General features: G+C 31.7%; 2 protein-coding genes across 2 annotated transcripts; both read right to left on the reverse strand.

Annotated features, from left to right (window-relative positions):
* Positions 1-276: 276 nt before the first annotated feature.
* Positions 277-9,799, reverse strand: LOC146528580 (putative fatty acyl-CoA reductase CG5065). Its single transcript, XM_085202835.1, has 10 exons — positions 9,694-9,799; positions 7,812-7,928; positions 7,454-7,576; positions 6,811-6,936; positions 6,151-6,295; positions 5,816-5,914; positions 4,969-5,155; positions 1,718-1,824; positions 1,242-1,371; positions 277-499 (listed from the first exon to the last, which is right to left on the reverse strand). The coding sequence occupies exons 1-10, from the start codon at positions 9,772-9,774 to the stop codon at positions 277-279; spliced, it is 1,338 nt and encodes a 445-aa protein (XP_085058961.1). The 5' UTR covers positions 9,775-9,799.
* Positions 9,800-12,649: 2,850 nt separating this feature from the next.
* Positions 12,650-21,762, reverse strand: LOC146528581 (putative fatty acyl-CoA reductase CG5065). Its single transcript, XM_085203081.1, has 11 exons — positions 21,687-21,762; positions 18,524-18,629; positions 17,788-17,904; positions 17,372-17,494; positions 16,748-16,873; positions 16,206-16,350; positions 15,648-15,749; positions 14,846-15,032; positions 14,218-14,324; positions 13,255-13,384; positions 12,650-12,972 (listed from the first exon to the last, which is right to left on the reverse strand). The coding sequence occupies exons 2-11, from the start codon at positions 18,596-18,598 to the stop codon at positions 12,753-12,755; spliced, it is 1,332 nt and encodes a 443-aa protein (XP_085059207.1). The 5' UTR covers positions 18,599-18,629; positions 21,687-21,762; the 3' UTR covers positions 12,650-12,752.
* Positions 21,763-25,292: the final 3,530 nt, after the last annotated feature.

Below are 25,292 nucleotides of genomic sequence, written 5' to 3' on the forward strand. Positions count from 1 at the left end.
TAATTTAATTTCTTTTAATTAAATCTATATTTTTTTATTAATTTATGGAAAAGCTGCTCTTAGTATGATTATATTATTGCTTTTTACCCGAAATAGCGACACACCAATTTTTTATCTCTAACTCTTACAGTGAGGAAGTTTGTCCTTAACGCTAAAGTTTATTTATTACAGATATTTTTATGAAATTTAAATTAAACTTTTTCCATGCCTATTTGGCCAACTTTTACGTTCTCCAGGGAAAATAAAATCCCACTGGATTTTTTTTTATTTCAATTTTTATTTTACATTTAACAAGAAATTTCTAACGCCATAACAGTAAAGTGGAATGTAATCCTTCCAATTTATATCAGAAGGATTGAACGGAAATTCATTTCGATCTGTAGGGGACAACGACTGCGCTAATGTACAAGTTTTTGTCGCACGAATTCTCCAATTGTTAAGTGTGAAAAATTCTACGGTGTCGCGAACTAAAGTCACCTTAGCTTGTAGTTTAACATACCTGAAACAAAGAAAAAAATATATATTTGTATTTCCCATATTCCAGGTTAACAAAGGAAACCTAATATTAAGACATTCTGTTATTCATTTTCATAAAAGAAATATTGCGAAATTACGTAAAAGCTTTTGTAACATTTTCATGTACACAAATATTTATTTTATGTTCTTATTTATTTTTGTAATTATAAGTGGATTAGTAAGAATATAATTCACAGTAATATAAGCTGTTATTGGCAAAATAACTGATAGAAAATTGTCCTAATATGTGTAAATTGTAAAAAGTGATTAAAATGTATCATTAATAAAATTTTAAAAATAATTTAATTTCAATTAGTATTAATGATTTAAGAAGATTTACTTAATAAAGCTTACTGTACGATACTTGCTATTTTATTATCTTTATCAAATAAACAATAAATTGAAGGAGACGGAGAGAGCCCAGTATAAAAATTTCGTTCCTATTAAGACACTTCCGTTTCTCACTTTCCATCGAATTATGGAGTCATTGCTTATTAAATGGCGGGACTCAACGCCGCACTTTTCCTCGTTACCATAATGAGAAAATGAAAATATATTATATAATTCATTTTCTTGGGTGGAAATCGTACGTATAGTGCCCCTGCGCCAAGAGTGGCCTCGAAACATATAATTTTAATTATAAGTATAAATGGAATTTAAATTTTAGATAAAACTATTACTTATATACTTTTCATAACATATTCTTATAATATAGTTAAACTCACCTTGTATTCTTCCTCATTAAAAATAATAGTAGATCAGCTATATACGCTGGTAAAACTTGTAATAGCACTGTGATAAGTATTACAATCCATTTTTTTGTAGTGTAATAAACTCCTGGCTTTGGAAAATCATCTGAAATTATATTAATACTAGACTCAAACGCGGCTTCGTTCGCTTAAACTTTTTTTTTATATTATAGCCAAAGGATTATAAAGATAATATATATCAGCTTCACTGTGTCCCGCACGTAGCGAGGTAGACAGAGGGCTACCTATTAAGAAACTCCGTTCCTCACTTTCCGGTGAATTTTGGAAGCATTGCGTGTTGAGTGGCGGAACTCAACGCCGTTCTATGCCTCGACAGTAGAGCGAAGAAATGAAAATATAAATGTAAACAAATATTTCATTTTCTCGAGTGGGGATGGAACGCACAACCGTCGCGTGAAGGCGCGGGCGGATCGTTAGATATTTTTACTTACTAAATTTATTTTTAACACTGTCAGATATATTCAAATCCATAAATTCTTTTATCGAAATAGGATTCTCCCCACTTGTACTGGCGTTGTATACGGCGACTTCTCCAGTTCTGAAACATTACAATTGTGATGTATTCAAACTGGCCTTTTATCTGATAGTTTTATTAAAAGTATAAATTACATGTATTACCTGCCTTATAACCTCATTCGTTATATAGTATAATATAATATGTAAATTATGGTTTAAGACTCTACTGCCTAACACGAGATGATTCTAATGGGTTCAATAAGGAGAAAGAGATGGAAAGCAGAGGGAGAGATAATTTCTAAATAATTGGGTCATTCTCACGAAAATACGAAATTCATGTCCTAATTGATTTTTTCTAAGTAGTTATGAAATTTAAGCAATTATTACTATTTTGTTACTAAGTATGCAATAGTGCATACATAATACCTATAAGACTTTCTAATAAGCTAGATATCTGATATTTCTTTTCCCTATGTTAACATCAGAAAAACATTCCCTCGCTATGTTACACACTCCAGATTCAAATACTCTATGGTCGCTAAATTGATACATTTCGCAAAATTTTATGTCAAACTTTTACTGATCACTTAATATAAAGTGGTTTTCTTAAAATATTCATAATTACAAAAAAATAAATAAAGGTAATTGAAACTTATGCTTTTGTTTTACTTTGTCCCAAAAACAATAATCATTCCTTCACACTTGTGTTCACAGCCCATTTCTTAACGTGTTATTTAAATTACATTAACGCACTCATTTGTTTTTGACAGTTGGCAGTGCTGCTAATAATTTACTATAGCGAATTCATCTTGTGCATGCACATAGTTTCTATTAAGAAAAGATTTAGTTCATAATTTACTAAGTTACATTTCTGGCCGTCATTACATCACATCTTATAACAATAAGGTAATCAATTTTAACTAATTAACTAATCAACGTTAACGTTGGTTTTGGTAACTAATAACGTGATCATTAAATGCAATACGAAAGAATGCATTTTTATGTGCGTTTTGGCGGTAATGTTTAATTTCGTCATTCCATCACCGTCATTCCCTCATAATTATCTATAGTGCGGAAATGATGCTATGTGAGGGAATGATTATTTTAACCATGCTCTTTGTAGGCTTTGTGTGTTTTGGCTGCATTAACGCTAATTGGTCCTTGCTTTCTCGTCTTTGAGCTTTATCAACATAAATATTGCAAAAAAAATCATTAATTAATGACACACAACTAAAATTGAAAAAGAAAGAGTATAATCGGAAACGTAAAGAAAAATGAAGAGTTATCTTATCAAATTAGAAAGACTTCGCGAAAGAGTAAGAAAAAAGGACAAGTACCTGTACCTGAAATGAGTTCAAGGGAAAAAAGACTAAAACGAAAGAGTTGGAAAAAAATTGTCTAACCTATACGGATTGTTGACATATAGGGATAAAAATGGTGTGTTGTGTAAGAATTCAAGTTCTTTATGGCGTTAATAGGCAACAGAGTACTCTTCATACAGTTGTACTTTATTTACGTCGCAATGGTGCTGTCAAAGTCCAGACTATTAGCTCTCTATCTAAAAATAACCGACACGATAATTTGAATAACTTAAAAACTAAGATTTGAACATTCATATAATTCACATCTTGCGTGATAGTCCAGTTAATCAGTACAAAAACAAGCTTATTTTTCACATTGTATCTCGACATATAAATAATTTATATCCGAGAACGAGATTATTTTCATGTCATTATTCGTAACCAGGCCATGGAAAATGTGCGTCCGATGGTGTGGAAGGAATTTTAAAAAGAACTACTGATAGAGCTGTGGCTGAAGGCTTTGATACCGTGAATTTCATGAAACTCAAAAATATATATTACTCGAAAGATGTCCTTCAATAATATTAATTGAAGTAACCACCCCTGATATTGTAGGGATAGAAAATTTTGTAAGCCTATCAGAATCAATCGCTGCATTTCGTGGAACTCAAAAAAATCTCGAGTTCATAAATCTTTCGTGCAACGATTGCACTGGAAAGTGTAGTCATTATCATTAAGGGTATTACTCGTCTTCCAAGAATAATTCTGGTATGTAAAATTCAAACCCAGGGTGCATCGGATAGTAAGCAATGTTCAAAAGATATCCCTGATGAATGAATGTTATAGGAATAGATCCAGATTATAATAAATAGATAATATCCCTATATTATCTATACATTATAATCTGGACCATGTTATTATTAATAATAAAAATAATAACACTTTATTGCACATTTGCAATTGGATTATACATTTGATTTACACAGTACATATTATAAGATCAATGTGCAATGGCGGCCTTATCGCTAAGAGCGATCTCTTACAGGCAACCAACAATACAAGATTTATAAAAAAACGATGTAAAAAGTATTAAATGGGACGTTAAGACCTACCCATAAACATAGATGATATGGAGGTTAGATGGACAAATTTCTTCAGTTTGTGAAGAAATTTTCGAAAGCGCACATGACTAGAGGTTATATAATTTGGAAATGGCCGATATTAATAGATGAACAACTGTATAATTGGAGGCTGAATCATCTGTAATACTGATGTATGTCCAACAATAATAAAAAGAGGATGCTACTTCGTAAAGGAAATGGAAAAGGGTGATTAACTGAGTTGATCAAAGAAAGATTCTTGATATTTACATTTAATATTTTGTGTTTTTGAAATTGATTTTTATTGTTTTGGCGAATTGCCCTTTTTATTTAATAGCAAGAATAGTACTTTTCCTTTCACTTTATTAGTTTGTAAGTAATTTTAAATAAATCAATAGTGCGATTCGCAATACTTAAAACGCTGTGGTTTTCAAAAGAAAAGACAATGTTTTAAGTACAAAAAATAATATTATTAGATTTATGAGAAGAATTAATAAATAAATGTTACTTTTTCATTGTTATTTAAAGCGTTTATTTTTACGACATTTCATGTATTTTAGTACTTAATTATCATAAATATATTAACACTCATTCCCTCACGTATGGCATCATTCCCTTATTCTCAATTTTTTTTTTAACTACCCTCTTTATCCCATGAAAACCCACTTATTTTGGGGGCCACTATATCATTGATAATAAGTTACACTAGCACTACAAAATTCACAGAAAAGAACAGTTAAATATTGCAAATATTTTTCATAAATTTTTGAAACCCTAATTTCATATTTTCTCTAGAATGACCCAATTACTAAATATTTTACTTACTTTAACCCTTTAGCCGCAGCAACAATCATAAGATTTGAGACATAATCTACCGGTATAAGATCCAGAATATTGTTAGGGTTTGACAGGAGTACTCTGTTGAATCCCTTAGCAATAGTAGTCATAACACCTGACGCCCCCATCCAAGTGTCAATCCATCCAGGTTTTGGTTCTGATATACTCGCTGATACTGAAATATGTATTTAATAAAACAAAGAGGTTGGTGGGAAGTGGATGAGAGTCCGAAGAGCTGAAGATCGAGTGTGGTGGCGAGAATTGGGGAAGGCCTATGTCCAGCAGTGGACAAAAGATGGCTGTTGATGATGATGATGATGAAAACAAAGAACATCGCTTTGCCTCGTTGCCAGAGCGATAAATAAATAAAAATTAACTTTAACTTTTAAATTAAATATACTACTACTATTCTTAACTGAATAAGATCGAACCCAGAAACGTTGCATTTACAGTCTCACAATTATGCCTCTGAGCCACGACGGTCTCATAATAATTTTTTTAAGCAAATTATTACAATTCGGAGGAAATTAGAAAACGCAGTGTCTTGACACATGATCTTTCTGACTTTCCTGCAATGCAAGAAAAATGCGAGGAACTGAATTTTTTTGTAAACTTTCAAAATATAATCGTATATAATTTATAAACAGAAAATACTATTTAGCTTATGTTGAAAAATTTACAGTATTTTTTTTTTAATCAATAACTCAATTACTAATATAGAGTAGAAGTAGAGAATGGAGTGTTTTCGCATTACGTTCTCTCTGTCTCTCCATTTGGGAAAAGCGTAGCTGCTACGTAAAATCTGGACAAATATACATATATTTACTGTACTTACTGATGGATGGTCGAACTACTGTCACCGGTAAATCACAGTTTTGGGCAACTAATGATTCTGCCATTGCCTTTGTGAAAATGTAAGTATTTAATTTACATTCTGAAATAAAATTAAAATACTGAAATATAAAAAACTTTGATAAAACATGAATAATATAAATGATATAAACTAATACTATATAAAATATAAACTCATTATAAAATTCCCACCCCCCCCCCCCCCCTGTAATTTTTGAGTTCTCTATCGAGTTAAACTACGGACGGCGTACGCACAGATACGTGCTGTCAGTAAAGGAAGAGTTTTTAAATATACGTTTTGAGACATAGATTACTTACTTGTGAGCTCTTTAACTTGATCTTCATTGATACCAATATCCAGTAATGTTTTAACTTCCTTTATAGAAAAAGGAGCCGGGTAAATTTTTTCTTCAATGTATTTTCTATCAAGGTTTGTGTACGCGGTGGAAACGTAGACGAAAGCCTATAATTGGACTCGATTTAATTTAGATTTAACATCTTTAGCAATTATAGGGAATATGACGAGTACATATTAGGTGGCTAAACTGTGATAGAGTTCAAATTGAAATTGAAAGACTATTTTGAATATTTATATATATTTTTACACATGTGTAACGAACTCTATCACCGGACAACATCGACAAAAATATAAGCAAATCTCATGAATCCGAATAAAAGCCATGATCATTGTATATTACAAATCTTTTTACCAATTCACGACATATTCCACAAATAGTAACGTAGTTACAGATATCCTAGTGTCAAAACACTCAGTACTTCACTTGTTGCTCGAATTCAGGATATTGTATATTGAGTAAACTCTTGCTTCACCAGAAAAGAGAAATAAAAATGATTCATTCCTCGAAACGAGATTCAAGACTACATATAGGATATAATTTATGTAAAAATCTAACAATAAGTTTCAGTAAGCAAAGCCGCAATTGGATTGCTAATAAAAATATTTTTAAACATACATACTTTCTTGTTTTCCAGGCGTCGAAATAGTTCCAGAGTTCGGGATGTTCCCATTAAGTTGATATTCATAGCTACTTCCAATGGCTCGTTAAATCTAATATTGGCTGCCACATGGAACAATATAGACACCTGCAATTTAATTCTCTCTATTTATATACATATATATTATGAGCGGAATGTGCGAGAAATATCTTGCATGCGAACGGGACGGCGCCTGTGTGTTAGGAGAGAGAGTATCGACACTCACAACCACAGTGCTCTCATACTCACAAAAGCTTACGCGCATTCGGGTTCTCTCTCTTTTGGCGGATCGGTTATAGTCCGTAAGGGTGGTTGGTGTTGATAATATGATTCTATTCCATTTTCTTATTATTTTGCTATTGTTTCACTTTGTATAATGGAAAGTAGAAAGTAACTATTGTTTAATTATATGTAATTGTGTATTCAGATTTAGTCATATATCATTTATTTTATTGTAAAAACAATAAAAAAATATTTTCGTTTCACTATTGGGCCTTGCGACCTTGGCTTGTAGAGCCAACCCGTGAGTAAGAAACCCGTTTTGACCCATTTAACCATAAAGCTAAAATAAGCTCTATCTTATCTGTATTAATATAGAAAATAGGCCAAAATATCGTTAACTTACATTGTCTCTTATATTTTTTTCATCTGCAACGCTAAGTCCAAGATCTGGTTCAGAAATATCGCCTACTATTGGTATAACTTTTACAGGAGCTAGAGGTCTTGCGTTGTTGACGCGGTCAAATATCTAAAAGATGAAAGTACTATTTCTATAACAGAATAAAAAATAAACATAATAATCATAAATCACAATAAGTACAATGTAATAGAGTAAATAGTGTAAAACTATTATTATTAAATTTATTAATTAAAATAATCCAAAAAACATGAAAATAGGCAAATACAGCAATTAGAGAAAACTTAGCACTTCTGAAGCATGTAGCTTTCATATAAAACGCGTCTCGTCGGCCTCACTAGCTTACCTGTTGGTTTAAGATACCCTGAAGCCTATGTGGTCCATCAGAATTCGGTTTTTCTCTAATAAGAATATATATTTTGTTAATGCCTGGGCAGCTGTACAGTAATTTTTCTAGGACAACCTGTAACAATAAGAATATTATTTAAATATTTTTTTGAGCTTCACTTATATTTATATATGTACTAAATACAATGACAGATGAAGCAGCCTAATTTTTACAACATTGCGTATTTAATGGCGGAACTCAACACCGCGCTTTACTTGATCTTTGCGAGAAAATGATAATATTTAATTTCTGGAACCCACAACCATTATACTTACAGTTAGATGCAATAATATATACAACTCTATGTTTTTCTCCTGTATAAGAAGTATAGATAAATTTGTGTGAAGACAGTTCTTTTTCCGCTTTCCTTATGAATTTTAGACTTTTCGTATTAAGTGGCGAATTTCAATATCTCTCTGTTATATGTTACAGTTCATCGTCACATCTCTTAATCTCTTTTTGAATAATTTAGAAATATATATAGAGATGATCAGTGTTTTTATATTGTTTTTAAAAACGTTAACAGCTTCTGATGTCTATCAATATAATCATTCCCGCGGCTTGCACACAACCCATTGTGTTGACATCACAGTGAAATACTGTCTGTCTCGTAGCTAATTTATTCAGTTACGTTCGTATATGTCTGCAGATATTAAAATTGAATACTTTGAACAAAAACTTTAAAATTACAAACACAGTAAAAAATAATAAGAAATTAAAATACTTTATTATTTTACCTTCACGCTGTTTCCCACAAAACAAAAAACCCGACTGCATTATACTAAAATAATGTAATATATAATACAGTAAACTTAATTGAGAAGAAAAAATATCAAGTTTGCTGCGTTATTGTCAGAACTATAAGAATAATCCAATAAAGACTTTTTCTACGCATTATAATATTAGAAAAATGGAAAATAATAAGGAAACTGCAATGATAAGGTAAATGCAGGTTATAATCATACCGAAAGTGGCGTGAACAAGGTGGATGAGAAATGGTCAATTTGTTGTTGCAGCCGTTAAACTCATCGGTGGCTTATCTTTTAAAAATTGCTGGGTATCACAGGCTAGCCAAATTAGTATTATATCAAAGTTGTCCTGATAACGATTAATACTTTAAGAGAAAGAGAATATATTTTTTTATGTAGTAAGAGATCTAGTGCTAAATGATATGAAAAAATAAAAAACTTAATATACACTACAAGATGGTCGAATGATGGTCCGTCATTAGGCAGATTACAATGAACGATATCCTCCCTCTTCCATCAGTTGGGTGTTTTCAAACAAATGACAAAGAACTATGTCCTATTTGTCCAAAAGTAAAAAAAGACTAACTGTGATTGTTTGAAGACATTTTTTCTTTGACAATTATCACAAAAAGATGTAATTTTGAGACTGTCTAATTTTCTATTCAATTATTGAATGTATTTTTTTTTTCTTCGCCAGACTGATTAATAAATAGTAAATTATCCAAATATCCAATGTTAATAAAATTGAAAATTAATTAAATTTTGTCATTTGTTTTTAACTATTAATGTTAAAGAGGGATTCATAAAGTCAATAAACAAACACTGTATAACTTTAAAAATACACACTGTTTTCTTTGTCTAAAATATATTTAACATAAAAAATATAGTATCTATTTAATAAATATTAAAGAAATAGCTGCTTAAGTTAATTCTATAAAAATATTTGTGTTGGACACAGCATGAACAGTTGGGTTCGATATTCACTCGGGCTAATGATTTATATTTACTTTAATTCTTTTGTCGTAGTAAATGAAACTATTCCTTTTATCGTAAAAGTTAGAATAACACTTTAAATATAATTGAAAAAATACCTTTCCCAAAAATCCTGTGCCTCCAGTAATAAGTATTGATTCGTCATTATAAAAGTCTGCCACTGGTGTATATTCGCACATCGGGATCTGTGAATGTCGTTTTACTTCGGCGATGTCTGTAAAAGAATAATATTCACAACTTTACCACTTCCTTTATATACACACAAATAAGTTTTGTTAATTTTAAATTCAGTAATATTTTAGTATGTAAAATTTTTGATGTTATTTTTACATTAATTAATTTAATTATATAGTAACATTATATTTAAGAGAAGACGCATAGTAAGTATTAAAAATAAACGAGCAGAATTTAAACAGTGATCTTGTTTTATATTACTTATACTTACTTTAGCTTATTTTTAGGGATCCGTACCTTTTAAGGAAAAGAAGAACCCTTACAAGGTCACCTTTGTACAACTGTTGCCCGTCCGTCCGCCGTCCCTATTAAGGGAAAAATTTAGAAAGGGTCGAGTGGAGAATATAGTGTCTTGACATTAAAATCAAGTAAGTGAAGTTTTCTACCTAAATATTGAAATAATTTACTGTTATGTTGGATTTTTTACAGACTATTATATTTCCCGGTTTGTTAGTAATTATCAAGTACTAGCGGTCCGCGCGCGGCTTCGCCTGCGTGAACTACGTTAATATTAATTTCTGTCTCCATGAGTACCTACGTCCTATACACTTATAGGACGTAGGTCGTCACTACGTCCCTACGTCCATGCAAAATTCGACTACGTCACTACGTCCATGCAAAATTTGAGACTCCTAGCATTTGTAGTAACGAAGTTTCATACAAGCTTTCAACCCCAAAAAAAACCTCTTAGGAGTCGAATATTGCAAATTCCCGTCGTCTTTGTTACTTGTACGTCCTACAAGTAACTCCTATGCAAAATTTCAGATTCCTAGCACTTGTAGTTTTTGAGATTTCGTGATGAGTGAGTGACCTTTCGATTTTATATATATAGATAACTAAAATTACATTATTAAAATAAATATAATTATTAAATTGTATTTTTCATTAGGCACTTCCCTCATCCTTCCCATTATTGATTATGCCGATACTTGACTTATCAAAAGAACACCTGGATAAACTGGAGCATCTTCAAAATCTCTGCATCAGATATACATGGGTTTAAATAAAAAAAATGATCAAGTGTCAGCGTATATGATAAGATTCTATAGTTGAGATGTCAGCATCGTCGATATTTCTCTTTCATCCTTACACTCCTCGCTACCTTCACTTCACATTGACTCCGATACTTTACTACATATCAACCTTCGCTTCAAAAGCGATATTCAGTTAAAAGTGAGGCAATTTACATGCATTGGTAGGCTACGTATGTAATTTACTTTACGTTTTTAAAAAAACCTTGAAGCATTACTTTTCCGCAAAACATATTTGTATGTATATTCATGTGTAAAAATAACTTTGTATGCATGACATATGCATATATTTTTGTATTTATAATTTTATAAATTATAAAAAAGAACTATAAAATCAGTGAAATGTATTATTATTATTATAAAAAAATCAGCTTCACAATGTATCCCTCACACAGCAAGGTAATCAGAGAAAACCTAATGTTAAGACACTCCGTTCCCTACTCTCCGCCGAATATTTTCGAGGCATTGCGTATTGAGTGGCGGAACTCAACGCTGTGCCTTTTGCTTAGGTACCAGAGCGAAGAAATTAAATAATTTATAAATAATTATTCATTCCCATGAGTGGAAATAGAAACCACGATCTGTTGCGTTTACCCTTTGTGTCCCTGCACCATGACTGGCTCCAAGAACCTTTACCTAGTTATCTGATTTGTATAATTACGTTGTAATAAATAATAATCGACATATTTATCCTCTAAATATTCTTGAACAATGTCACTTGAGCTTTACTTGTCAGTATATGTTTTTTGTTTTTTTCGTTCCTGCCGTAACAGTCCTTGAAATAATTTAAATTATTCATTATATAAGTAATATTATCACAATATAATAAAAATCTGAAAAGAAAATGAATTCTGAGAAAAATATTGCATCTATATAAAAAACCGTCTGTCTATAAGAAATTCTTGAAATCAAAGACAAATGTATAAAATATTTATTTTATTTTACGTCATTGTTTTAATAATTAATAATTACAGCTTACATATTAAATAATATTAAAACTAATATCACTAGCCTCACTGGCTTTAGAAGTACGATTGGATACACACATTTTTTACAGCTATCATCTAAATAATATAATTCATCAAAATTAATTCATTTATAGTCAAATCAATGAAATTACAATTTTTGATGAAAATTTGGCACGCAGAAAAAAGTTAAATGGCTTAAATAATACCATATTTAGATCTTTATTCAAATAAGAGTAAAATGAGAAAATATATTTTTAAGACACACCTTTCCTCATTTTCTAGCCAATTATGAAAAGATTGTGCGTATGCCACACTTTTCCTATTAGAATGAAAATATTTTTATATAATCCTTCTCCGAATGAGGGATCAAGCTCAGAGCCACCGCTTTTACAGTCAGGTATCCTGATAAATTATCTATATATATAAAAGGACTTGTCCTCACTGACTGAGGTAAGACGCACGCACAGCCGTAACCGCTGTGCGTAGAAACGTGAAATTTGGACAGATATTTACTTTCGTAATCTGGACATCCACTAAGAAGGGATTTTGAAAAATTTTTACCCTAAAGGGGTGAAATAGGGGTTTAAACTTTGTATGAAAAAAAATTTAAATGGCCACCGATTTTTATAAAATTTAAAACTTAGACTCTTAAAAATATTTAATGGAACAACATCTTTCATGGTTTTCTAGAATTCTCCCCCTAAGGGGATTCCAACGATTTTCATAAAATTTAAAATTGAGACTCTTAAAAATATTTCATTGTACACGTGTTTCATGGTTTTCTAGAATTCACTCCTAAATTAGCAAGCAAAGCTGCGCGTCCCCTAGTAATATATAAAAAAAATATATATAATAGAAATTATATACATTTAAACTATTATTTTATATATCTTTTTAAAATCTTACAACCTACATATTTATTCTCTAAGATTTACACAAAAATTGCCTAATGCCTTGACAGTAGCTAGGAATGTAAAGGTCCCAGTCGATATCCATGGGGTTACATGGAAACTGTTTCTTGTCCTCTGATGAGAGAGATTCAGCGAGGACTCTTGTCTTCGGCGCACATATTAACCAATTGTTTGACGTGAAGTACTCCAAGGTATTGCGTACAAGGGATACGCGATTTTGGATCTTCATATATCTAAAAAATAGTAGATAATAATAATAAAGATTCTTTAATTTTATATATAGCAACATTTTGGACATGTCGGTTTGTTTGGCGTAGCAGGGTAAGCATATTTGTCCTCTTAACGCCGATCTTTATCGATTTGACAATCTTATTGTTCTTTTTCATTTTTTATTTCTTTTTCATTTTTTATTTTAATTTATATTCGTGTAATAAATAATATTTATTATTTATTGCTCCTGTTATGATGTAATTCCATATTATTATAAATTTTAAAATAAAACAAAATATACATACTTAGTCCTCTTTCCTCTGATCAATAAAAATATATCTGCAATGTACGCCGGTATCGTCTGCAATACCAGCGTCATTAGGAAGACAACCCATCTGAAACGTGTGAAATGAACTGATGGCATGGGAACATCATCTGTAAAGACATATTCAAAATTAGGAAATCATATTAATGTTGAACTGTTGATGCTGATGCAGGACATGAGAGCTAATGGTCTAACCACCGAGGACGCAAAAGATCGTGCAAAGTGGAGTAGGTTGGCAGACCCTGGTAATAGCCGGGATTAATGCCAGGAAGAAGATTAATGTTGAACTGTTTCCCGTAAATACATATGTTTATAATATACTAGCGACCGGCCCGCGGCTTCGCCTGCGTGAACTACGTTATTATTAATTTCTGTCTCCACAAGTACCTACGTCCTGTAAGTGACGTCCAAGTAAAATTTGAGACTCCTAGCATTTGTAGTACGAAGTTTCATACAAACTTTCAACCCCAAAAACAACCCCTTAGAAGTCGAATATTGCAAATTCCCATCTTAGCGAGTACCTATGTCCTTTAAATAACTCATATGCAAAATTTGAGACTCCTAGCACATGTAGTAACGTAAAGTAAAGAGATTTCGTGATGAGTGAGTGATCTTTCGATTTTATATATATATAGATAACATTCATTGTTTTATAAGTGGCGGGCAACGGCTGGATGCGAAGAGCCGAAGATCGAGCTCAGTGGCGTGCCATTGGAGAGGCCTATTTCCAGCAGTGGACGAGGACAGGCTGATGATGATGATGATGATGATATAACATTCAATTTATTATGAAATATAATAAGTCGCAACACTCGGCGATATTAATTATTTTCATTTCCTTGCTAGTGCGAAGACAAAGCGTGATATTGAGTTCCGCCACTTAACAAACAATATCTAGAAATAATCATTATATTTCTAGAAATATAATTTATTTAATACTCACAAAATTTATGTTTGTGGCTGTCAGCAATGAGCAAGTCAGCTAGTCGTCTCATTACAATAGGATTTTCACCACTGGTACAAGAGTTTAACACCGCAACTTCTTTTGTGCTGAAAATTGAGAATATTATCATAAAAAACGAAAAAAAAAATAAAATCGGTTAAGTTTGAGTTGCACTTTGGCCCGCAGAGGCTTTCGTACATAAATAGTTGATAAACTTCAGTTTGCAGGCATATACTCGTACACTCATTTTGTATGAAATAAACTACTAGTATACTCGTACGTTTGTAACAGTTTAATAACAAAACATTAAAAATAATTATTAAATATCTATAAATTTTGATTGATGAATTAACTTTGGTTTTTAATCTTCTGGCTTTATCCTGTATAAAGCAGCAGGTAAGGCCAGGAAATTTTCAAGACATTGTGAATAGAGTAACATAACTCAACGCTACACTGCGTTCTTTTGGTATCAGAGCGACGTAATAAAAAGACAGAGAGACAGAGACAGAGAGAGACATTTGACTGTCAATTCTTTTTATTAAATAAATAATCATGTAGTTCAAGCGGGCGAAGCTGCGGGGAGGCCGCTAGTACTATGTAAGGAAGCATTTCTCTGAAAATTATTTACCATTCACATTTAGCAGCGGCCACGATTATTAAATTCGCTACATAGTCCACTGGGATAAGGTCCAAGGTGTTAAGGGGACTGGCAAGGAGTACGCGGTTTAAGCCCTTAGCAATGGTTGTTATAAGAGCTGAAGCACCAAACCAGTTGTCAATCCAACCGACGATTGGTTCCCCTTTACTGGAAGACACTGGAATAGAAAACTATGTGTAAACATAAAAAAATATTTAAAAAAAAAACATTTTCCATATTGCAGGGTATGCAGGAGGAACCTAGTGTTGTAACATTCCGTTCCCCATGTTCTGCTCAATATTTAAGAAAACGCCTTGCTCCGTATTGTTGCTAAAGCGAGGAAATTATTATTTTCTAGCTCTCACTGTATCCCGTACATTGCAGAGCAGGCAAAGGGAACCTGGGACCCTAGTGTCAAGACACTCTGTTTCCATATAGACACTTCCGATCCCCTGTTTCAGTCGATTGCGTATTTAGTGGCGGAAGGATGGCGGTGCCACAAGGATCTCATGTAAGTATCATCTCATATATGAATTTTATACATTTTATGACGTCCTATGAATCAATGAACGCCGGCACGCACGAAAAAAAAGGACTAGTTGTCTCGTTCCGCCTGAGCCAAGCGTGTTAGCGAGAGCGAGGAAACCTCGTTACTTGTAACTATTGATGAAACATCTATATTGTCAGGAGTATTTGAATCCACAATCATCTATCTATTAACTAAGACACGCCAATAGCAACAATATAAACGCACCATGTTAATATTTATCTAAAACAAACCATTAAAACTCACCTATAGACGGCCGAACAATAATTGTAGGTACACGACCTTTGTTCTCGACAACGACATTCTCAGCTAGTGCTTTAGTAAATGTATATGTATTCGGTCTTCCTTCTGCAAAAAAATGATAAAATTTATAATAATTGATAACAAATTTAAAAACACTAAGAAAACATGATTTTTTTTCTACATCAACTTCTAGAAGTGCTATAGGATACCTACTCGGAGATATTCATTAAAACAATGCTAACGTTTGCTAACTTCCGTTACACGAACAAAAAAATACCTTCAATTTTTTTCCTGCATAGCAAGATATTGTTAAGCGGCGGTAATCAAGGCTATGTTATGTATAACACAGCGAGGATACTGATCTTACGCTGATATCAATTAAATTACAGTAAGAAAAACGTGAAAGAAAGAAAGAAAGAAAAATGGCTGCTAATGATGATGATGATGATGATGAAGAAGAAGAAAAACGTACAGATTTTTATTATATATCAACTCTAACTGATAAAAAACTCTTTTTTTTCAATTGTGTACTTTAAATGATAAGACTTATAACATACGTACTGATAAGCTGCTGTACTTGGTCTTCAGTAATTCCGATTTCTATCAACTTTTTGACTTCATTCAACGAAGCGGGCGTTGGGTAAACTACTTCTTCAATAATTTTCCTGTCTGTATTAGAATATGCAGTCGACACATATACGAAAGCCTGGAAAATAGAAATGTAACGGGTCAATGGGTCATTTTCAAATGATCTATTGAAGACCTATATCGGGCGTCATCTGTCTCTAAGACTTTTAACCAAACCAAGTTAGTTAGGTTAAAATTTGGTATGTAGATATGGTATGTAGGGAGCGTAGCGGGGCACTAAGTTGGATTTTCTTTCTCTGTTTTGCAGTTTCTTGCATAAAGCAGAATAAACAGAAGGAATCTTCTGGTAAAACATTCAATGCATCATTTTCTTTTCACCCAAGTTGGAACAGAACTCACAACCGTCGGGCTTACAATTTATCTATCAAGTACTATTTTTTTATAATATAATACGATTCTGATATCCTGCGAAATACTTTAAAGTGTGATAATAATTAAAGGACTTATTAAATTACCTTAATGCTGGACATGCGTTGGCACAGATTAAGGACGCGCGCGGTGCCCCCTACGTTTATGTTTACAGCGACTTCCAATGGTTCGTTGAACTTGATGGTTGCTGCCACATGAAATACTATAGACACCTAGAAATTAATAAAATCCAATGTATATTTATTATTATATTATTACCTACATAACATGTATATGTGATACCGGCAATCTAAACAATTCGGTATTTTATAAGATAAGATGCCAGTAGCTTAAAGTAGTTAGTTAATTATATAGGTAGTTGCGTAAAAAAGAATTGAATGGATAAAAATCATGAAAAGAAAATAATCTTGATTATAAATCTAAAGGAGCGTAAGTACCTCCAGCGTATGAGGCCGTTTAATACCACATTGGAACAGCATTTGTAAACGCATTCGGGGGTAGGATCGTAAAATTATTTTATATTATTTTATATTTAATTTACTTTTAATTAAAAGCGGGGAATTCCCCGCTCTAGTAGACGAATCGCGGCGTTGAGTTTCGCTACTACCACTACATACGCAGTATCACTCTGCCAACCCTGCAATGGGAGACCCATTGAAGAGCTGGCATAAATATGAAGCTGTTATATATATATGTAAATATTTATATACCGTATTAAGTAAAAGCTCTTCATCTTCTGCTTTCAATCCCAACTTAGGTTCGGATATGTCACCCACAATCGGCACGATTTTTTCCAAAGCCTGGGGATTTTCCCTTTTCAGTCTCGAGAAGAGCTGAAATTTTTTATGAAAGTTTAAAATTATTTTTTGTTCATGTATTTATACATTTAATAGGAATATCTATATATATTTGTATTAAATTACGTAAAATAAAAGAAAGTCTTTCTAGTCTAGTATTTCTTAGCTATAAAAAGCTGGTTTTTCTTTTATTTATAATTTTCTGACATACATAGTTTTTCCCGTGGAGTCTTCATATATGGGTGTGAAATGGATACTGAGTCGATCAAGTTACACTCTATATATAATTATGTATATCTAGTTTCTATAAAAAATTATTAAATACATACCGGTTGTTCTAAGATATTCTGAATTCTCTGTTGCACAGTCGCATTGGCCTTTCCACGCACTAAAAGATATACTTTATTGATTCCGGGACAACTGTATAGTAATTTTTCCAAGATCACCTGAAAATTTATTAATTGAAATAGTTTTATATTCGACACAAGAAAAACATTTTTCTAATTCCCACAAGAGAGCATTGTCTCTGTCGGAATTTCATTGAAATAATTTTATTTCTTTACTAATAAAACAAAGTTCTTCTCCTCTCTCTTCAGCTTTTCTAGTAATAAAACAAAACGCATCGTTGAGTTTTGCCGTTAAATGGCGGAACATACGAAGTTTCGAATAAGGAAGTGGAAAACGAAGTCTAGAACCACCAGATGGAATATCCCTCTTTGTTTAAGAAATATTTTTATATTTTTTATAAACTATTAAAAAAATGGCTTTTAAAAATAAAAAAAACAAACTAAATCCGATAAAAGGTAAAAAAACAAGAGAAATATTAAATTCAATAAATTTAGTCAATAAAACGATTAATTTTATGAGCACTCATTTGCTGTGCGAGCTTCTAAATTGTGGAACGATCTACCACTTATTAAGCGTTCGAAATCTGTACGATTTTTTTATGAAAGCTTAAATAAAATGTATATTTTAAAAACGTTTACGAAGTGTTCTTTTTATTTTCTTCTTTGTATTTCTTTCAATTTTACAAAATAAAGTGTAAGTAAATAAATAAATAAATACCTTTCCAAGAAATCCTGTGCCTCCAGTTATAAAAACAGATTCTCCCTCGTAACATTCCGCAACACTTTTGTACATTTTTGGGCCTTTGTTTTATTGAAATCGGTGTCTGGAAGACATAATTATTTAGATAGAAAGATTTTTCACAACTATAGCAAAATATTTTTTGCCAAACTAAACATATTTCCAAAAAATATATTTCCTAAATGTTATCAAAAACTAAGGACACAAGCGTGCGACTGTAGACGCGGCAGTTTATGAGCTCGATTCTCGCTCGAGGAAATCAAATATTTAATATTTTAATTTTTTCCTCCTTATTAAAGAGGCTCTGCTAAGGCGAAAAATGGCGAAAACAACTTAATGGGAACAATGTAACTTGATACTAGTTTCCAGGTTCCCTCTACATACCTATTAAAACTTTAAAGTCTTTATATATATAATGATGTATGTATTACCCTATAGTGTTTAGTTAAAGTTCATAAACAAAAAATAAGCTAATGAAGAGAAATAAATTAAACATAATTATACATTGTTTGTTGTTTTTTTGTGTTCCTCAAAGGGGTGTTTCAAAAAAATTTAACTTAACTTTACACATTCATTCATATTTTTGTAGCCATAAAAGTACAATAAACTCGTATGACGAGTACAGTACAAAAAATATTGTATTTTTGATAAGAGTTCGAGTAAATTATACATCTTTCTGGAAAAAACACAATGTTCAAAAATAAACCAATGATTTAAAATGCTAAGCTAAAAACGGCTTGATATCAAGAAAAAAAGTTACCATAACGTTTTTTTTCATACTTTGGTAAGCAGTTTTTATAGAGTAAATGTGTAAATCCTCCGATAATTAAATATAGACTACTCTACCCATTTCCAAACATTCTTATTATCAACTTAATACAACTAGACTTATGTTACACAGTAAAACAAAATAAATATTCTTTTTTTACAATTTCTATGAATATTTGGGTAATAATTAATAAAAATAAAATATAAACCAATTCACCTGCTCGCTATCAGCTATTAGCCCCATATTTAAACCTTGACTGATTATGACCAAACGGATCAACAAATCCATTTATACAAGTAATTAATCACAAAGCTGAGACAGTATCGCAATCACGCGCATACGCAATAATTATCGCGAGGTCTCTTTGTAATAATGTAATAATTATTATCACAGATATCAACAATAAAAATCCTAATTATTTTTATTACCTTGACATACATATTGCGGATGGATTTTGGATTTTATGTACATATTGGCGTAATAGTCGGATTAATTTAATCTATGCATTGTTACAACATACATAAATAACTAGCTCATAGTCCAATGTCACAAAATGTGGTATTCTATTTCAGCGTTAAATTCCGCCACTCAACATGTAATGAATGTATCAAATTTGGGAGAAAAGTAGAGAACGGAGTGTGTTAATACTAGGTGTTTCTGCCTATCCTACTATACGCGGGACGAAACATGAACCAAAATTTATGTATTCTATATAAATAATTATATTTTATAGTATTATAAAATATAATTATATATATTAATGAATATTTTCACTTACTCCACTTTTATCAAAAAAAAATTTATAGAAGCGGCTACCATTTTTTCAACATCCGTTTCTAATAAATCACTATGATAAAAAAGTAATAATCCAAATTTAATGTTATATTATCAGCAATCCTGATTACAGTTCGGACGTGACTCTATTATATGCGGTGTATCCATGTGTCAATACATCCTTCACCTTGAAATTTGAACTGTTGATTGTTATCAAAAACAAAAATAATAATTACAGTACAAACTCGATTATCCGGCCCTCAGTTATACGGATTCGCGATTATCCGTACTATCAACCGCGATTATTATTTTATACAACCTACTACAATGGAACCTTTGTCACGTTGTATGGAGAACACGTAAAGGAGATTGTACGGAAAAAAAAGGGCACACAATAGACGAATGCATTTCTAAAAGAGATCCAGTTAAGTGTGCGATGTCGCCGCTTTTAGTTTAGTTAGTGTCTAGTAGTTTTAGGTTAGTGTCTGTTTACGTCATAAGAACGACGTTAATACTGTACAGTACATTTTTTTTTACTAAATCTAATAAATTTGTATTTTGTGTTTGCGTTGAGCACTTCCGATTTTCTGTATTTAATCGTTTCTAGCTGTAAACTGTTCTTAATTATAGCTAAATTGGCTTGAAAAATTATCAAAAAAAAATAGATACCTATTAGTACGAGAACAAGACGAGTACAAATAATATTTTACTATTAATACGCAAAAGAAAATTTAAGTAAGCTATAAATGTAAGCTATAAATTTTATACTTTGTATATTATTTAACCGTTTTTTATTATGTATTGTAGTAAAAACATATTTTTTACATATTTAAATATATATAGTCTGACTGCAAATGCCACGGTTGTATGCGCGATCCCCACTGTGGGAAATGATTAGTTGTTTTTAGCATCACGTTGTATCCTGCACATAGCAGGGTAGGCAGAGGGAACCTGGAAATCTAATGTTAAAACACTGCGTTCCCATTAAAGCACTTATGTTTCCCATTTTCCTAGGAATATGCATACACACCTCAAAAATTTACATTATATGTAATTACAGGAACGATTATATTTAAATAATTTAAAATTTTCTAAAAATCTAATTTAAGTTCATCGAGTGACTGACAGAGACGGCTTAGACCATTCCTATAAGGTGTGAATAACCAATTACTTTACATTTTCATCTAATTAACAAATCTTAAATACACTTAAAGTTACACTGGGACAGCTCTCGGTATTTAGTTTTTAAAATAACGTGCGTTTTTAACTTAACAAAAAAAATACGTCATCATTGATGCGTTCATGGTGCGTCAAATGTGTGTGTGATTAAGTTGCTATTTGAGGGTTTTTTTTCCCTTTTTAAGAAATATTTTTTGTTTTTAAATGTAATGCATAACGCATTATATAAAATATAATACGCATATTTAAAAACAAAAAATGTTCCAAATAATAATATTATACCACTAATTAAAAACACATTGTACAGGTAATTAGGAAAAAGTCCAAAATCTAAACGACACTAACTTGGCACTAACACGATAAAATCACAAACACCAAGTGAAATGCATAGTAATATATCACTATTATATAATGTCTCACCTGTAAAGTTTAGGTGTAGACCCTTGTACGATTTAAAGCGGAATGACTTCACCCAGACGACGTAGTCTATTTAAATAGATAGAAAGGATTAAAAAAAAAACAATTAATTAGGTATATTGTATGAAATTAAATATGCACTGATATTGATAATGCTGTAATCTGGTGAGCCATTCGTGATTAAACTTTTTGACAAATAGTCTAAATACAAAATAATATATTTTAAATAGTAGTAGGGTAAAGTCGTAAAATTTCACCCCTAATCCTCATTTCACCCTGATTCTATTTTTTTACCTTTAAGCAAGCGCGCTGCCGTAAAATTTACAGATCTACGGGAGTTACTTGTAAATAACGGTTTATTTCATGTTGTATTATAAGAAATCCATAGTCCATACACAATTTAATAGAATATATATAGGGAAATTTTGTTTTAATATGAAGTGTCTTAACGGGAACGAAATGTCTTAACATTAGTTTCTCAGGTTCCCTCTATCCTACTATGGTCGGGAGACATCGCGAAGCTAAAAAAACTTTGGAATTGTCGTTATGCATTTTAAAGAAAAAGACAACGTACGTATTATGGAAGTTCTCCTAATGTGCCTAATTTACGCCTAATTTGCGTGTTGAGTGGCGGAACTAGATACCGCGTCTTGCTTACACTGAGAGCGAAAAAAACATTAAATGATTTATTTTCTCGAGTGGGAATCGAACCCATAACCAGTCACGTATATAGTCACTTGTGACCCTGTTCCACAACTGATGATTCTAAATAGTAATATAAGCAATATCATTGTTTTATTTAAAGTTTTAATAACCAGAAGTGGTGGTGGTGGTGGAAGTGGAATAATAAAAGTCAGGAAACTTACTCAGGATAGCCTCTATTACATTCACTTCAATTAAAGGAAATCTAATTACAATTCTCATTATTACAATTGCAAACACTCGTGATATTATATTTAGTGGCAATAATGACCACTAACTTTTAAAAGTTAAACCAATCTAAGATCTATCTAAATTCTCTGTAAGCTTTCTCTTTAAAATCTCCTTAATTCTCTCCAATTTTTACAATTATTCTTCCTTAAATAGCATTGCTTTGACATCTTTAAAGTGATAATTTTATTTAAATTATATTCTGGCGTCGATTAACCGAGCAAGAAGGTCGAATAACATTTGCTATAACCAACCATATAAATCATATAAATATATGTTTTTGAAATATTTGCATATATATATATAATTAGTAACTTCCTTCCGTCCTTTTCCTAGTTTGTATAGGTAAATAAAATATCAAATGAAGCAATATTTATTGTAAAATTTCCAATTTTCCATTTTTTAAGACGCAAAGTGTGTCTTGAAGGTTAAGAAACTAAAACTATCGTAGTTTTATTGTAAGGTCCATGCCTTAAAATTATCTTTAGCTTGCTTATACTCGTATTTTGGTACATTTCTAATTTTTGAGTGGTATGTAAAGTTAATTAGGCCCTAGACTAAACACATACCCCAAAACGTTTTCATATCTCTCTTTCAAACTATTTGATTTATCTCGTTGTCTATTTGTTTCACTTAGATATTATATTTATAGTACCACCTAGTCAAACTCCTTATTATGTTATTCCTAGATATTTCATTTTAACGAACCTCAAGTATATTTACTTTATAAAATATGTAAATATCTAATATGTACTTATTTTAAGCGTTATATAGCCCCCAGAATTCGGTGGAAAATAGAGAACGTAGGTTTCCTCTGTCTGCCCTACTCTGAGCGGGATATAGCGTGAAGGTGGTTTAATTTGATTTATTTCTAAGGGTTCCGTACTTTTTAAATGATCTATTGAGGGAAACTTGAAATTAATTTGAATTTTTGTTATTTTTTTTCGGTACGTTTTAGGGTCATCGCCCCTCGTTGTGCGACGAGTCGTCGTAACCACGAAGGTTACTAGCGTTGATATTTTTTTCATTGCTAACAAAAATTTTAATATTTTTTTGTATAATTATAACTAAATAAACTTCGAATTTTATAATTATAAATCATACAAGGCTAATACGAGTAAATAAAAATAAATACTGAATCATAAAAAGATATAATACTTGTCTTTTTTTTCGGCTTCATCACGCATATAGCATGGTAGGAATGGGGAGCCTAGTGCGAAGACATTCTGTTTCCCACTTTCCGTCGAGTTTTGGAGGCTTTGCGAGTCGAGCGGAACTAAACGCCGTCAAGATATATACTTAATGTATTTTATAACAATCCATTTTTACTTGACTGCGCGATGCCAACCAAGCATGGTAAAGTGTTTATCAATCTATGTATTTGTATATATTAGTCTACTTATATGACGAAGTAAATGAGCAAATGCCATAACCAATTTTAATGAGTTTTACGTGAATCCACCTTACGAATCGACACTTAACACATAGAAGTAATTAAAATTACCCATATCGACAACCAATCGGCCATATTGGGAAAATAAAAAAAATATATCGATATACCATTTCAAGTCTGTTATCGTTGCATTAGTATTCAAAAACGGGTTGTTAGGTTTCCTTCATCATTTTTTTTTATTTTAAGTAGCAGTTTAGGATATATAATAGCTTAAGGTTGTTTTAACGACCATTCTTGTTAATATTAATCATATTTATTGTTATACTAGCGACCCTCTTGCGGCTTCGCCCGCTTTTACTACTGGATTATTCGTATAATGTATGTTTGCAAAGCACTTAAGATAATGTGAAAATTAATTAAACTAAACCTAATGCAACCCGCATTTTCGTAGTTTCAATAAGGATTTTCCAATTGTTTTACACAGCAAGGATTTTTAGTAGGTACCGTAATTTTAAATCTGTGCTACTAATCTTTTCAGGTACTTATTAAAATATATTTAAATGACTATTTTTAGATAGTTAAATGACTATTTTTAAACGGAAGAAATTATAAACAAAAACCTACCTACTAATAACTACTACAAAAAATATGAAACCAAATATATCAGGCTGAAATAATATATTCAACTCCAATTATCCAATACGTGCAAACGCATCTAAATCTTCGTCGCTATAGAGGCAGGCGGGTTTTTTTTCTTGTGCTTGTGGTTAATGCTGAAGAGGGTATTCTGGCCCTGATGAAAAGCAAGCACTACGTGGCTGCCTGTGAGGAAAATTAAATATAATGCATCGGCCGGGAATCCAACCCGGGTCGCCCGCGTGGCAGGCGAGCATTCTACCACTGAACCACCGATGCTGGTAAGGCAGGCGGCGCGGCGGACGCATGGCGAGTGGCGAGCCGTTTTGCAGCAAGGATTTTTTGATATTGTAATAACTTCTAAAGTACTTATTAAAATGAAAAACAGTAAAAGACAGTTTTGATCTACATTAAATGGCCAACGTAACTAATATACTTATTTATATGCTGAGAGTAAGGGATAAGTAAAACATGACTCGATACAACTGAAGTGTCAACGGCGTGATGTGTCAACAATTAAATGCGTTTTTCTCTAAAACTATTCGCAATTTCGAAATTGTGTAAAAAGCAAATTTTATCTTCATTTAACGTAGAAATTTAATAAAGTATTTTAAAGGATAAGGATTAATACCATTATGGAAAGATATCCC

The sequence above is a fragment of the Heliconius melpomene genome, chromosome 19 (genome assembly GCF_056956725.1).
Source record: "Heliconius melpomene rosina isolate 202511_hmr_F chromosome 19, ASM5695672v1, whole genome shotgun sequence".
Classification (NCBI taxonomy): Eukaryota; Metazoa; Arthropoda; class Insecta; order Lepidoptera; family Nymphalidae; genus Heliconius; species Heliconius melpomene.